At 41.1% G+C, this 15,431-nt stretch overlaps 1 protein-coding gene across 4 annotated transcripts in view; it reads right to left on the reverse strand.

Annotated features, from left to right (window-relative positions):
- Positions 1 to 15,431, reverse strand: part of ACE2 (angiotensin I converting enzyme 2) — a 64,693-nt gene that overhangs the window by 20,224 nt on the left and 29,038 nt on the right. For 3 of the 4 annotated variants that reach the window (XM_032620113.1, XM_032620110.1, XM_032620111.1), the window contains 7 exons: positions 14,333 to 14,423; positions 13,756 to 13,899; positions 12,270 to 12,382; positions 9,550 to 9,655; positions 6,998 to 7,095; positions 3,904 to 4,073; positions 1,094 to 1,320 (listed from right to left, as the gene is read on the reverse strand). In XM_032620113.1, the coding sequence (XP_032476004.1) occupies positions 1,094 to 1,320; positions 3,904 to 4,073; positions 6,998 to 7,095; positions 9,550 to 9,655; positions 12,270 to 12,382; positions 13,756 to 13,899; positions 14,333 to 14,423 (949 nt within the window). Of the gene's footprint in view, positions 1 to 1,093; positions 1,321 to 3,903; positions 4,074 to 6,997; positions 7,096 to 9,549; positions 9,656 to 12,269; positions 12,383 to 13,755; positions 14,234 to 14,332; positions 14,424 to 15,431 lie in introns of those variants that run through there. The other variant, XM_032620114.1, reaches the window with a different exon arrangement.

A 15,431-nucleotide genomic window follows, 5' to 3' on the forward strand; every position in this document is an offset into this window, starting at 1 on the left:
TTTCCTCTGTTGCTCCCTTCATGGGAGGATGCTGCTACTTGTCTATTACCCACTGGGTCTGTGCTCACAGTAAAATTTTCAGACATGATGATGGCTTTACACTGACCTACTCCCAGGTCCTTGTGAGATCGTCAAGGTCTGGAGCCAGAAGTCGAGGCAAAGTGAATTGCCCACACAAGGATGGAGCTCATGACCTTGACCTCATCGACTAAATGTACTAGTAGGCAGAGCTGAAGTTTATGTCCCAAATTGCTAAAATGAGGGGAGAGAAATACATAGGAAAGAAGAACATATTTGGCTCTAAGTGTCCTCCTTTTACAAGAAAGAATCCTCACAGAAAAATCTGGATCTCGTGAATATTTGTTGTGTTCCATCAAGTCCAACCCATCCAAAGAGAAACAGGCTGCCTCGGGCAAAGATGCTGAACGATGGCCTGAATCTGAGGGGATGTTACGGGGCAAATTCATGCTTCAGCCACATGAACGAAACGTTTCAGTCTCCTCCGATCTTGATATTCCACCACCTGTTCCTTAAGAACTCCCAAATTTCAAGTTACACTTTGCTTTGCATAATATTATGGGAAAAGTTATAGATTAGGGCTCTGCTTCCGGTTCTGCCATGTTGCTTCTTGACCTTGGGTTAATTATTTTCCCTCTCATGTCTTCAGTTTGCTTCCTCTGCAAAATGGTTTTTAGAATCTGTTCCAGCTCCACTGTTTTGGTTTTTACCTAGAACCAGGGGATTCAGTCAGAACTCTGACACTAATTAGCTGGGTAACCTTGGATAAGCCATTTCAGTTCTATGGGCCTGTTTTAGCATCTTTTTAAAAAGCTTCTGTTAGATGGTTCTTAGAGTCCCAAGACCATTCACTTAGTTACCTCTCTTATGCCCTTTTCAAAGATACAAAACCAGAAGCTGGCATATTATACTATATACTTAAAATGTTTTTTAACCAGTAGCAATTTCCAGTTACCCATAAATAACTTATATTTTACATGGCAAAAATTAAATATATCCTATGCATGACAATAAATACCTTTGCCCATGTCAGACTAAAGAATACCCAAAACAGGCCATGAAAACATGTCCATACCTCTGTCTTCATAAAAATCAGGGGGCAGAAGACCAAGGGCTTTCAGATAGTGAGGTGTAGCTGCAGAAAGTGACATGATTTCCCCAACAGCTTCATGGAAACCTTCATTAGCTCCATTTCTGAGCAGGTAGGGCTGTGTGGCATACGCCATGTCATACTGGATGTGCCCCATCTCGTGATGGGCTGTCAGGAAGTCATCCATCGTCACCTTTGTGCACATTTTGATCCTGAACAAAAATGGGCAAGATTAAAATGGATCTCATTGAATTTCATTTAATCATCACAGTGGAGTTATATGGGATTTCCATAGCATGGATCACCTTTCCAAGACTTATTTGCCAATGATTCTTGAGGACCTATCTTGTACGTCCTAGAAACTGCACTAGGTGCTCAATATAAAGTGATGGGCAGGGCTGAATCTTGTCCTCCTGATCACAGACTAACAGAAAGGAAGATAAACAGAGTCGTCTACTACAAAAACTCTGAGGCAAGTACTCTACAAGTGATCAGCAGACATGGCCTTGGGCACAACAATGAGTACATGGAGGCACAGTCTTCTGGAAGCCCCCAGGAAGGGCATAACTCAGGATGCAATGAGCAAGCTGGACCTTGATCAACATGCAGGGGTTTGCCAGGCAAATGGCAGGGAGGGACAAGAGACTGACATTCCTAGAAGCGCTCAATGAGGATGGCTTGAGAAAAGAATGTGGCATTCAGGACACAGCCAGGACATAGTAGTAGGAGGAGGAAGGGACAGAAATTGGTATTTGGGAATCCTTAGCATGTAAGTCAGGGAGTGGATGTGATGGCCCATGAAGCTGTGTAGGATGGCAAGAAAAGAGAGCCAAGGACAAAGCCCCAGGAGGTCCCAGGAGGTACAGGGTGGAGAGAGGAAAAGGAGACAGAGAGAGAAGTCAAAGAAGTCCAGAAGGAATGACGATGCAGACACCAGTGAACAAGAGCACTTCAAAGACAACTCCTCAACACGGCCCCATGCTGTTGTGGCCCAATGGTATAAGGCTGGCATTTGGCAGTTAGGTGCAGGTCCTCTTCAACTTGGCAAGAGCAGTTTCATGCAGGTGAGTGTAGGGGTCATATTTCAGTAGGTTCAGTAGTCTTCCCACCACTCTGAGCACCATGTCATCCCCCTGATGAATACCCTTTAAGGACTCCCGCTGCTCAGGAATAAACTCAACCTCCTTTATACACCCCAATATGACCTCCTTCTCTAACTTGGTTTTTCTCTATACTCTTTTGGCACAATTATAAGAATAGCTATTATATAGTTAATATCTACTGTGTGTAAGATCCTGTGCTAGGAAGCTTACATACACTTACTCATTTTTCAACTTCACCCTAGCACTGGAGTCAGTGAGCTATGGCCTGCATCTGGCTACCTGTTGTGATAGATCAGGCTTTACTGGGACACAGCCCTAACCATTTGTTTCTGTATTATCTATGGCTGCTTTCATGCCACAAGGGCAGAGGTGAGTAGTTGCAACAGAGACCTGCAAAGCCTAAAGAAACTATTTACTATCTGACCTTTTATAGGAAAGGATTGCCAACCCCTACTCTAGCGCATGCGGCTGGGGCCCTGCCTAGATCTGCTTTACCAGAAAGATCCACCCATCTCCCAGTTGTCTGAGTCCTGGCTGTTGGCCAACAGCTGCTTCCTTCTTTAATGTTTTTGGCTAAATGGGAGGTGCCTCAACCAGGAGGTTATGTGGCCCCATACTCTGGGGCAGTCCACAGCCAATGACTGAGTAATATGGGGTACAAAGGGCCAGTCCTCTTGTCTCAAGATGTGACCAACTCTGTGGTACAAATCATGCTCCAGAGAGCCCCGTGGGATCAGGCTGAGGCCAAGTCTCTAGCAGAGACCACCTCCTTACTTAACTCTTTCCCCTGCCCCATCCTGCTTCCTTCACTCCCCTTTGCCTGCAAGCTCTCCCTCAGTGAAACACGTGTACAAGAATCTCCATCTCAAGCCAGGGAACCCAACCTAAGACACTCACAAACCTGCCAACTGGGAATTACGATTCCACTTTATAGATAAAGAAACTGAAACCCAAGAAGGTTAAATACCTTGCCCAAGGTTGCCTATTCATTAAGTGACACAGCTGGGATTAGAAAGCCTGTGCTCATTCCGCCATTTCACACACACCCTCCTTCACACGCCCTTTATTCTAGCCTAACCTGCTGACTCCAGTACACAACACTGGTCCTGCCTCTCTCCATCTGATACTGCTATTCTCCCAGCCCCGTGTCCCTCCCAGCTCTGTCTGTCCAAACCCTTCTTATCTTCCAAGCCCAACTCAAATGCCACCTGAAGAACCCTGTCTGAGCCAAACCCCTATTCCAGGTGTGGTCACTTATCTTCCAATTCCCATGGAGTGTTCTCTGTGTTTCTCTTAATGACACATATCAGCTTATCTATTCACCTGTCCTAGCTCACTCAGAAGAGGGAAACGGAGGTGGGGATCAATGCCTGACTCACATATCCATCTTCCATAAATCTTGCACCAACCCTTTCCTAATGGGGGCACCACCATACCCATGACCATGCAACTCTAATGGGTGCATATCATCTCAGATGAGGCAAACTGTCTAAAGGTTCAAGTTAGGGCCTGCTGACAATCCCCTTTTCCTTGGAAAGCCCAGATGTGCTCTTATGCACTCCCAGCCTTCGTTCAAGGAGAATTCATTCATCTCTTCTGTGCTCAGAGAAGCAGAGAAGGAATCCAAATTCATCCTCATCCCTCCATTGTCTCCCATTTTAGTATCAGCTGTGTACACATCAGCCTCACTACCTGAAGTCACCCTTCCCCAGGTCCCATGCTGTGGGGTGGCAGACCACTTTCCGGCCATCGCCTGGCTCAGTTAGCATGGAGTTATCCCAGAATTCTTGAGTCATATTAGGAAGGCCAATAGACACAAAGAACTTCTCAGCCTCCTTGAATATCCTCTTTGCATCCCAGGACTGGAAGAAAAAAAAAACAAAAAAAAACCCCAGCATTTAATTCTAGCATTAAAATCACGGCATTCTTTCTGTTGGATATGTACAAAGGCATAACTGTTCTGGAAGGCAATTTGGCAACATGCATGGACAGCTTTCACAGCATTTATACTCTTTGTCTCAGTAATCCTGTCTCTAGGGAACTAACCTAGGAAATTCTTAGAAATTAGGTCGAAGAATTACGTTTAAAATGATTATTATTATTTTTCAATTGAAATAATTTGATATATTGTGTAAATTTAAGGTGTATAATGTGTAAAATGATTTTTTTTTTTTTTTTTTTTTTGCAGTACGCGGGCCTCTCACTGTTGTGGCCTCTCCTGTTGCAGAGCACAGGCTCCGGACGCGCAGGCTCAGCGGTCATGGCTCACGGGCCCAGCCGCTCCGCGGCATGTGGGATCTTCCCGGACTGGGGCACGAACCCGTGTCCCCTGCATCGGCAGGTGGACTCTCAACGACTGCGCCACCAGGGAAGCCCTAAAATGAGTTTTAATAGAGGGAAAAGTGGAAACAACCACCAGAATGGTTAAATAAATAATGATGCCTTTGTGGAATGGAAAATCTAAATAAATTAGATTTATAAAGAATTTTTATTGATATTTTTAATAATTTAATAGTGAAAAAGTAAAATATATAAACCACTTATATGGTATAATCTTAATGAGAAAATACATTAAAATGTTAACAGTAGACGGGGTGAGATCATGTGTGAAGTTTTTTGTCTTTATTCTTTATGTTCTAAGTATAAACACAAAGGATAATGACCTTCTCTTTGCTAAAAACTGTTCAACTCAAGACAACATCCCTTGATTGATCTCCTTCAATGGGCAAGGCCCTGGCATTAGGCTCATTAGAAGACACAAACAATAAAGCAGACATGAAGCTGTGTGATTTTGGAACCAAAAAGGCCCACATGTGACCCAGCAGCCGATGGGTGGGGGGGCCCTTGGCTTCATAGTCTGTATGGGAATCTAAACTTTCAGAATGTTCTGGAACTGGAGAGGGGCAGCAGAAGGTGTCTGCGATTCAGCAAACTCTTCTGGGAACCAGTGTCTCTGGAGCTGACCAAGACTTCTTTGGACATAAGGCCCATATCAGTCAAACTAAGTTTGTATAATTGGCAGATATTTAATGAATCACTTTTTAGTGACACAGAAAACTTCCTTTCATCTTAAAGACCAGTCAAGTTTGTTTTTGCTCCTATGTCAGCCTTGGGGATATGCAACTGGATATAACAGACACTATGGATATTTTCTTTGACCTTTAAAGGCTTAATGTCAGTCAATATTGCTATTGGTGAGTATGGCATTCTTAAGGAGAATGAACATATACTAAAACAGTGTAGACTGGCAAGCACAGTTAACATCTGCTGAATGAAGAATGAATGGATAGAAAACCAGGCTGGAAATATTAGGAGTTCTCAGTTCCAACCTTAGTTGTCACTGACTGCCTTTGTGACTTTGAACAAATCATTTACCCAAGCCTCAGCTTCCTCACCTACAACATGGAACTATCACAATACCTGTCCTGGCAGTCCCATAGGTCTGTCGTAAACATAACATTAGGAGAGATGGTGGGTGTGAAAACACCGTAGACAGGCTATGGAGCTACATAAAGATGGGCCTCTGCTGCTGCTCAACTGTGAAGTGGGGCTACAACGGCTGCAGGAGTTTAGGGGCCCTTGCAGCTTCACGTTTTCATTCTGCTATGGACTTTTCCCAGGAGTATGTTACGTAGGTGAAGATGTTCATTGCATTGCTGCTTACAGATTTAAAACTGTTAACAAGCAGTGCGTAAATAGCAAACCATGGTGCAACCATCTGAAGAAATTTTACACAGCCAGTAGAGGTATGATTATGGATCCTACCCAGAAATGTAGGCTATTAGCTGAATAAGGAAAAATACACAATTATAACTATAATATTATTTAATCAATGGGAGGGAACATAGAGAATTTAAACAATTATACCAAGATGGTAAAAGAAGTTTATTTAAAAACTATTTTAGACTCTTGTAATATTTTTAACAATAATGATTTTTAATATGCAAAAATCTTCTAAAGATATCCTTTTTTTACTATTCACAGAGATTACTGACTACTTAGCAATGACTAACTTTATATTTTTTTCACATCTTTATTGGAGTATAATTGCTTTACAATGTTGAATTCGTTTCTGCTGTATAACAAAGTGAATCAGCTATACGTATACCTATATCCCCATATCCCCTCCCTCTTGTGCCTCCCTCCCTCCCACCCTCCCTATCCCACCCCTCTAGGTGGACACAAAGCACCGAGCTGATCTCCCTGTGCTATGCGGCTGCTTCCCACTAGCTATCTATTTTACATTTGGTAGTGTATACATGTCCACGCCACTCTCTCACTTCGTCCCAGCTTACCCTTCCCCCTCCCCACGTCTGCAAGCCTATTCTCTACGTCTACATCTTTATTCCTGTCCTGCCCCTAGGTTCCTCAGAACCATTTTTCTTTTTAGATTCCATATATATGTGTTAGCTTACCGTATTTGTTTTTCTCTTTCTGACTTACTTCACTCTGTATAACAGACTCTAGATCCATCGCAATGACTAACTTTAGAAAGAGTTATGGCAACCAGTTGATAATTCCACATCTTATTGCTTAATGGAAAACTCAGGTCATCTCTACTTTGAATATCTCTCAGCAAGATCAATACCATACTTATTGAAGGTACTTGATGTCACTGACATTGTAAACTACTTTTCCATGAAAAGACAGCTACATAAGAAATAAATTTAAATTAGCTTGAAAATCTTCTCATTTACATGTTTTCATAAGACAAGAAGAGAAGGATGGCATAAAAAGAAGTGACGTTGAGGATTTAGATTTGGTTTTCAAGGTGTCTTCTTCCTACCTGGTTCTGCATTTCTTTGGTAACATCTATGCTCGGTCTCTCTCCAAAGGGGACTGTCAAAGGGTACAGATTTGTCCAAAATCTCCCCCACATATCACCTATTTAAAAAAAAGATTTCGTTAATACATGACAAGGACAACAGAAGTATAGACCTGATTTTACATAGTGCATGAGGTGGGATTGGTAAACAGGACACAGAGTATTCTAGATTTAATCTAGTTTCTGTGCTTCCTTTTCACTACCTCTTTTCTTCTTCCCTTATTTTATATTTTCAACATTCCCTTCTTTTTTTACCGCCTCTAAAAGGTTAAAATGGCAGGAGATGATGTGGCTAGACAAAGCTTGTTAGGGAATCATCCCTGTTTCTCACATTTCAAATTACAATTCAAAGGCACAATGTATTAAATGTACAGGACATCACAGCTACTATAGATTAGAAATAGATTTATATAGTCCCTCATCCATGGGACAAAATACTACAAATTAGACTATTAGTAATCTATGATATTGGATTCAAGAGAGATCATATAGACAGACTTGTGGTTGCCAAGGGGGATGGAGGGGGAGGCAGGGATGGATTGGGAGTTTGTGGGGTTAGCAAATACAAACTATTATATATAGAATGGATAAACAACACAGGGAACTATATTCAATATCCTGTGATAAACCATAATGGTAAAGAAAAAAAAGAGAGAGATCATATAGGATCATCATTCAGGAATCTCTGCTAACTAACCAGTAACTAAGTTCCACTTTTATTACTATATTATAGGAATCCACTTAACTGGGTGATTTTTCAAACATCTCAAACAAATGCTAAATTGAATTCCAAGGCCAGAAACCCTAAAAGGAAAAAATGGATCTAGAAAAAAATCAATCTCATAATAGGACCAGAATCCTGGCACCAAAGGAATGGGGGAAAATAATTACATAAAGAATATGTCGATGAACTCATGTTTTAAAAGATAAAATTCAGTAGAGATCAATGTAAAGTCCTATGCTTCAATTTTAAAGAAACATCTATCTATTATAGAAATATGTGATATGTGACATCAGGCTGAAACATATCCCACATGTAAAAGACCAAAACGGACCCAACAAACAGTATGACGTGGCTTCCAAAACACAAATGTGACTGTAGGGTAAGCGAGTAGAATTACAGAGTCTAGAACAAAGGAAACCATAGCACCATTTTTACTCCATGTTGGTCAAACTTTATCTGGAGTAACTGTTCAGTTCTGAGCGTGATATTTGAAGAGGGACATCAACAAAGGATAGCTTGTCCAAAGGAGAACACAAGTAGAAAAGTGAGATTTTAAAGAATGGTTGAAAAATCTATGGAGGATATTTAACATAAAAGAAGAAAACGGTGTATACGTGATGATAACAGTAATACTCACTAAAATGTACTGAGTACGTACTCTTGTGCCAGGTACTACGCTGTGCCTTGGCAGTGGTTGTTTATAAATCTCTAGAAGGCCATCTTGTGGAAGAAGAATGGACATATTCTGGGTAACCTCATAGCACGGAATTAGGCAAAATGAATGGAAGGCGTTAGAGGGGTGTTGATTCACCTCCACATAAGGTAGGACTTTAGGTTAGTTTACCTTGGAAGGAAGAAGGAGCCACCTGACAACAGACAGGTTTAAGCAGAAAGTGAATTACCAAAGAACACCTGCCAAAGACACTGTAGAGAGTATTTATATATTGCTTTAGAGGAAAAAGTCTCCACTGATCCTTTGCCCAGATTCCCCCCTGCTAAGAGAGAGGTTTGGCTGTGGAGAATCAGCTGTCAGCAACTTAGCTTGACTAGAGTAGGCATGCTATGTATGCAAGACATGAACTTTTCAAACATATGTTTTAATTGGCCTCAGCTTCTGGCGTGAGGGAGAGGGGAGGGAGGATGGCCACTCTCTGGTGGGGAATAAGGAGGTTGAATAAAGGGCCCCAGGTCTTGCATGGTCTACAAAAGCTCTATGGCAGGATCCAAAGTTTTTGGAAGATTGATTCTCCTCTTAAGCTAGGCATCTTCCTTCATGATGAAGACTTCATTCATTACTCATATGATTCCAAACCAAGTACTTTTCAGCAAAAGAAATTGTTGCAGTTGAACAAGGAACTTAACAAAGCTTTCACTCAGGCTATACCTTAATTCTAGAAAGTCTTTCTCTCAGCCCTGACTGCCCCTAGCCAACCAAGCTTCTTTCCTCTGAATATGATGCTAAAATCCCACCTCGAGGATTAGCCAACCAAGTTGATTAATAAAACTTATTTTCCCCATTTCCACTCTCATTTCTCTAGTGCTCTTAAATAACCCCTTTATCCTATGGATTGTGGCCAACATAATAACTCTTTATGTATAAAGTAATGCAACAGAGAACAATTTAAAATGACTTCCCTGTTGAAGACAGTGCTGTCAATCTTTGATTTCTATAATGTTACTAACTTCATTCACAGAATTTTTCAAAAGTTGGGCCTCACTCCAAAAAAACAACTTTATTGGTGGAAATGACAAAGAGCAAAGCACACAAAGAATTCCTGGAGTTTCTTACCAAGCAAATGGGCAGGGAGGCATCCAGTCGGACTGATACGGGAAGGGTAGGCATCCATCAACTTTGCCCTCACATAAGCGTGAAGTTGTTCATATAATGGTTTAATCTGAAAAGCTCAGGAAGAGACTTTAAGACCAAGAATAGCCTATTTCCAATCCCCAACACTAAAAATAGGAGCTTCTTTAGACAAGTAGAATTGCCCTAAGTTCTAATTTCTTCTCCTCTGAAATATTCTGGAGAGTTTGAAAGCATTCATTCTTCCCAGATACCGATGATGACTAGTTCCACTGCATAAAGCAATGAACACACCTGGAGGGATACAGATCCCAAAAGGAAGGCGGATGCAAAAAAACATTCATTTCTAAGATGCTACCTACTTCCTTCATTTTTAAACTGAAGTATCATTTACATATAAAATTCACCCATTTTAAAATATATAGTTTCGTGAGTTTTAATAAAAGTATACTGTTGGACAACCATCACTACCGTTCAGTTTTAGAACATTTCCAACATTCCCCAAAGTTTCCTTGCACCCATTAGCAGTCAACTCCATTCCCACCCCCAGCCCCAGCTGATCACTGAACTGATTTCTTTCCCTATCGTTTTGCCTATTCTGCACATTTCTTATAAATGAAACCATACAATATGTGACCTTTCGTGTCTGGCTTCTTTCACTTGGCTTAATGTTTTTTAGGTTAATCCATGCTGTTGCATGTATCAGTGTTCATTCCTTTTTATTACTGAGTAGCATTTCATTGTATGAATACATCAGAGTTTGCTTCATTTAGTATCTTAAGGATAAAATTCACCAGTTGAAGGATGACTAGGTTGTCTCCAGTTTGGGGCTATTATGAGTAATATCTCTATAAACATTCGTGCATAAGTCTTTGTATGGCTATATGTTTTCATTTCTTTCACATAGATCGCTAAGAGTGAAATACCTTAGTTATATGGTAAGTATGTGCTTAACTTTTTAAGAAAATGCCAAACCATTTTCCGAAATGGCTGTAGCATTTTACATTTCTGTCCGTAGCACTTAGTACTGTCAGTCTTTTTTTTCTTTTTTTTTCTTATTTTGGCTGCGCCGGGTCTTAGTTGTGGCACGCGGGATCTTGAGTTGCGGCATGCAGACTCCTAAGTGCGGCATGCATGCAGGATCTAGTTCCCCGACCAGGGATCGAACCCCGGCCCCCTGCATTGGGAGCGCAGAGTCTTACCCACTGGACCACCAGGGAAGTCCCTGTCAGTCTGTTTTAATCACAGCCATTCTGGTGGGAATGTAGTGGGGTTTTTTTTTTTAATTGAAGTATAGTTGATTTACACTGTTGTGTCAGTTTCAGGTGTACAGCAAAGTGATTCAGTTGTGTGTGTGTGTGTGTGTGTGTGTGTGTATGTATATACATGCACATATACATACATATATTATTTTTCAGATTCTTTTCCATTATAGGTTATTATAAGATATTGAATATAGTTCCCTGTGCTATACAGTAGAACCTTGTTGTTTATCTATTTTATATATAGTAGTGTGTATCTGTTAATTTCAAACTCTTAATTTATCCCTCCCCCGCTTCCCCTCTGGTAACCATAAGTTTGTTTTCTATGTCTGTGAGTCTGTTTCTGTTTTGTAGATAAGTTCATTTGTGTCATCTTTTTAGATTCCACATATAAGTGATATCATATGATATTTGTCTTTCTCTGTCTGACTTCACTTAGTATGATCATCTCTAGGTCCATCCATGTTGCTGCAAATGGCATTATTTCATTCATTTTTATGCCTGAGTAATATTCCATTGTATATATATATATATATATATATATATATATATATATATACCACATCTTCTTTTTCCATTCATCTGTCAATGGACACAGGCTGCTTCCATGTCTTGGGTATTGTAAGCAGTGCTGCTATGAACATTGGGGTGCGTGTATCCTTTCAAATCAGTGTTTTCCTCTTTCCCGGATATATGCCCAGGACTGGGAGTGCTGGATCATATGGTAACTCTGTTTGTGGTGGTTCTTAATCATGGTTTTAATGTGCATTTCCCTAATAAAGTTTTATTTGCTTATTTGCCATTTGTGTAATGTCTTTGATGATGTACTTACATCTCTTGCCCATTTCTTTTTCGGGGGGGTTGTTTGTCCTACTTCCACTTTTGATAGCTCTGCCCAGCTATGGCTGTGACAGAACAGCTTCACATAAGAAGCTGGAAGGCATGGGGATGTGGGGGTCAAAATGAAGGAAGAGGGAGACATTGAGAGGTGTCTATGGGGCACTTCTAATAGGACTCTCCCTTCCCTAGAACATCTTCCTTAGCCAAAGATAAGGAAACAACAGTATCAAGTGTCCTGAGGAAGGAAGCAAAGCCTATGGCTCTGCTAACAAAGGAAGACAGCACAGGCCCCACATAGCTCCGAAACCCATGCCTTCTTATAATCTAAAAGACCACTCCTTCCTATAGTCTTTCCTTCTCATAATCTTCCTGTTGGTAATTGCTGCTCAATGGCTAAAAGGGAGAGAAAAGCAGAGCAATTCCGATCATCTGTAGCAGTTGCCCTGTGATTCTTTACAATCTTTCCAAGCTCTAATATTCCATAACTCTGAGGCCTGGGAACGACCAGCCAGTGTGTTAAGAACAAGCCAGAATGCTTTTGGTCCCTGTCCCTTCTTCCTGCATGCTGCCCTACGTCTGTCTCTGCAGACAGTTCCTTGTTACCTCTGCAAAGGTACGTTCCACATCTGTGATCAACTGGTCACGGCTGTAGTCATAGTCACCTGCCCCCGTCACTTCATAATTCCCTCTCCAATAGTCCCCATAGTCCTCATAATCTGTTATTAAAAAGAAGAAAAATGAGAACATCTGGAAAGAAATAGATAAAGCACAATATACATAGAATAGCTTTCCTGGGAGGTTAAAAACTCCAAAAACCTGTCACATTTTTATTGCCCTTCTAAATATCAACTCAAAGGGATGCAAATAAATAATAACACTAGCTAATGTGTCCAAATTTTAATTCATTATCTCATCTACTAAGCACAAAAACTCTACAAGACAGACAGTATTATAATCCCCGTGGTGCAGGGTAACAGCCTGCTCTTGGCCGGTTAAACGATTCGTCCAAGGTCACACAACTGGTGAGGGGCAGAGGCGCACTCCGAGTCTCCTAACCCCAGGTCTCTACTCTCTCCATGGGTGAATTTGCATCCTTAGCTTTAAAACGTGTGACTGGATCTTTAAATTCTCATTTTGCTCAGGGCCTTATATTTTCAAATCTAACCCAACTCATCTTGGACACGGCCACAGTGGGCCTGTGTTTGTTGGCAAATTGTATGTATGCTTCATGTAGTGTCTTGTTATCAGGAAATGCAAACTTGTGTCAGGGTAATAGTTAATAAAGTTTGTAAATGTATTTTAGCAACTTTTATTTTTACATGCACGTTGGCAATGGATGATCAGGAAGACGAGGAGACAAGTAAATATTTGGATGGAAGGATGTGGCGATGGGCTCCTGTCTCCAGCTTGCCTGTGGCTTGAGAATATGAGTTTAAGTGGTAGTGAAGGACATTTAGAAAGAACAGATGAAAAATGTTTTTCCTTCCTCAACCCCAGAGCATACATTAGTTCACAATGCCATGGCTTTGGTTCATTATTCAGGCTGGAGGGTAAGTTAAGAGATATGGAAATTCCTCACCATGTTAAGATTTTGATGACCACGTGATTTGAGTTATAATTACAACTACAGAGAATAGTAGGTTTCCAGCCTAAACTACTCTGATTTGTTTCTTTCTGGGATACCACTCTGACGTAAACACACAAATGACCTTTGAGAATGAACTGTGGCCAGATGGGAGTTTAGGGGAGAGATGGTGTCTCTGACTCTCATCCTTTCTGGTAAATAGAATCGATCAATCCCCCAGACTACCTCAGGAACCCTCGGGGGCCTGAGCCCTTCCCAGACAACTGACTTGTTTGAGGCCTGGTAACTTAGTCTCACTCTTGAGCCCTTTCAACTGTACAATGTCAATTCACCTTTCCTTATTCCCTGGTGGTCTCCTCTTTGAGACACATAACCTAATTGTTCAGCAGGTGACTGTTAAATTAGGAATACCCCTTAGATCAAAGGGCAGGCTTGGTGATGCATAAGAAATAGCCCCGAAGCCCTGCAGAGAGCTTCCGAACCACCACAGCCCAGCAAACTCACTGTTGGCTCTGGCCATCTCGTTTTCCAGGACCACATACTCTTCATAAAATGGCCTCAGCCGCTTGCCGACCTCAGCCCTCCAGCCTTCCCAAGCCCAGAGTCTCCGATTGTAGTCTTTGCTGTTTTCCATTATGTCATCCAAACCTATTACCGCAAAGTACCCAAAGGGAAATAAACATGCATTTGTAAAGTTTTTATTTGTAAAGACTTATATGAAATTTAAAGAATTAAAAGGCTGGCAGACATCAAGGTCATAAAGTTGTTCAATGAAATCTCATGATTCGTTCATTTCCTCACCCTTATTATAGTTTCAAAAGATTTCTGCAGAGAAAATAAACCACTGAGATCACTGAACTATTAATTTCATTAGATTACTTGAGTGTGACAAAATTCCCAGTGCAGTTTTGTTAGAACTTAAAAGAGCATCTGTGTGCTGAAACACACACATTTGGAATCTTCCCCTCTTTAGATGATCCATCTGAAAGGCACAATGTCGTCATCTAAGGTTAATCTCATTTTTAAAGCTTGGAATAAAAAAAGGAAATTTTATAATCACTGCTCAAAATTAATAGCCTACCTGGTTCAAGTACTAAGCACTCCTGTGTATTTGGGTCCAAAACTTTCCCACTACTGTAGATGGTGCTCATTGTACTTAGAATTGTACTCAGCTGCAAATTAAAGATAATAAACAATGTTAAAAGTGGAAGATGTACAAAAGAGAATGCTAACGTAGAGATGTCCTTTCAACCATGTGATTTGTTTATGCCTCAAAATACAGCAGTTCACATCTTCTTGGCTAAGTATCTTCTTTCATGTAGGGTTGGATCACCTCAGTTAAATTTTCCCACCGTCGACTAGCACAGACGGGCCTTACGAGCACATGATAAATATATGTGGAGTGACTAAGAAAACAAAACAAAACAAAACAGATCTACCAAAGTCCCAAGAATGTTTCTCACCCACACACGCACAGAGCAGCGCATTTCTTATTCCATTCAGCCTTCACTGAGTGCACATTTATTGAACATCTGCTATGTCCTACACTCTGACAATTATGACATGAACAAGTCACTGGTCCTCAAGGACCCCACAATCATGCGACACTGAGACAATCATGAAACCAATGATTACATAATAGAGTGACAGGTACTATAACTGTGGCCAAAAAGTGATGTGGAAGCATGGGGGGGTGTGTGGATAAATGAATAACCTGGAGATTCAGGAATGGCTTCAAAGAGGGGGCACAATAGAGCTGTGTCTTGGAAGAGAGGTAGGAATTGGTCAAGTAGAGAAGGGAAGTAGAGGACAGAGCTTACAAGACAGAAGAAGGTTGAGAAAGACAAGGCATTTTCAGGGAGTGGTGACATGAGAGAGAAAACTGGGGTAGTGGTGTTGATTGAGGGGCATGGAGGATGGGAGAATAGAGAGGGAAGGAGGGGCAGATCATGAGCAGCCTCTGTGCCTTACTGAAGAGTTTAACTTTTACCCTGTAGGTAAAGGAGCATAAAGGTAATAGAGTAAAGCAGTGCTACTCAAAGTATGGTCCATGGACCAGTGCAAGTCAGCAAATAGTTTGTTTCTCGTCTATGAGAAGCACAGGAATTGAGAGAATAAATGTTTATAAACTTTTAAAAACGATTTGATATTTCCATGACAGCTAAGCATGTGATCAATGA

The sequence above is a fragment of the Phocoena sinus genome, chromosome X (assembly GCF_008692025.1).
Source record: "Phocoena sinus isolate mPhoSin1 chromosome X, mPhoSin1.pri, whole genome shotgun sequence".
NCBI lineage: Eukaryota > Metazoa > Chordata > Mammalia > Artiodactyla > Phocoenidae > Phocoena > Phocoena sinus.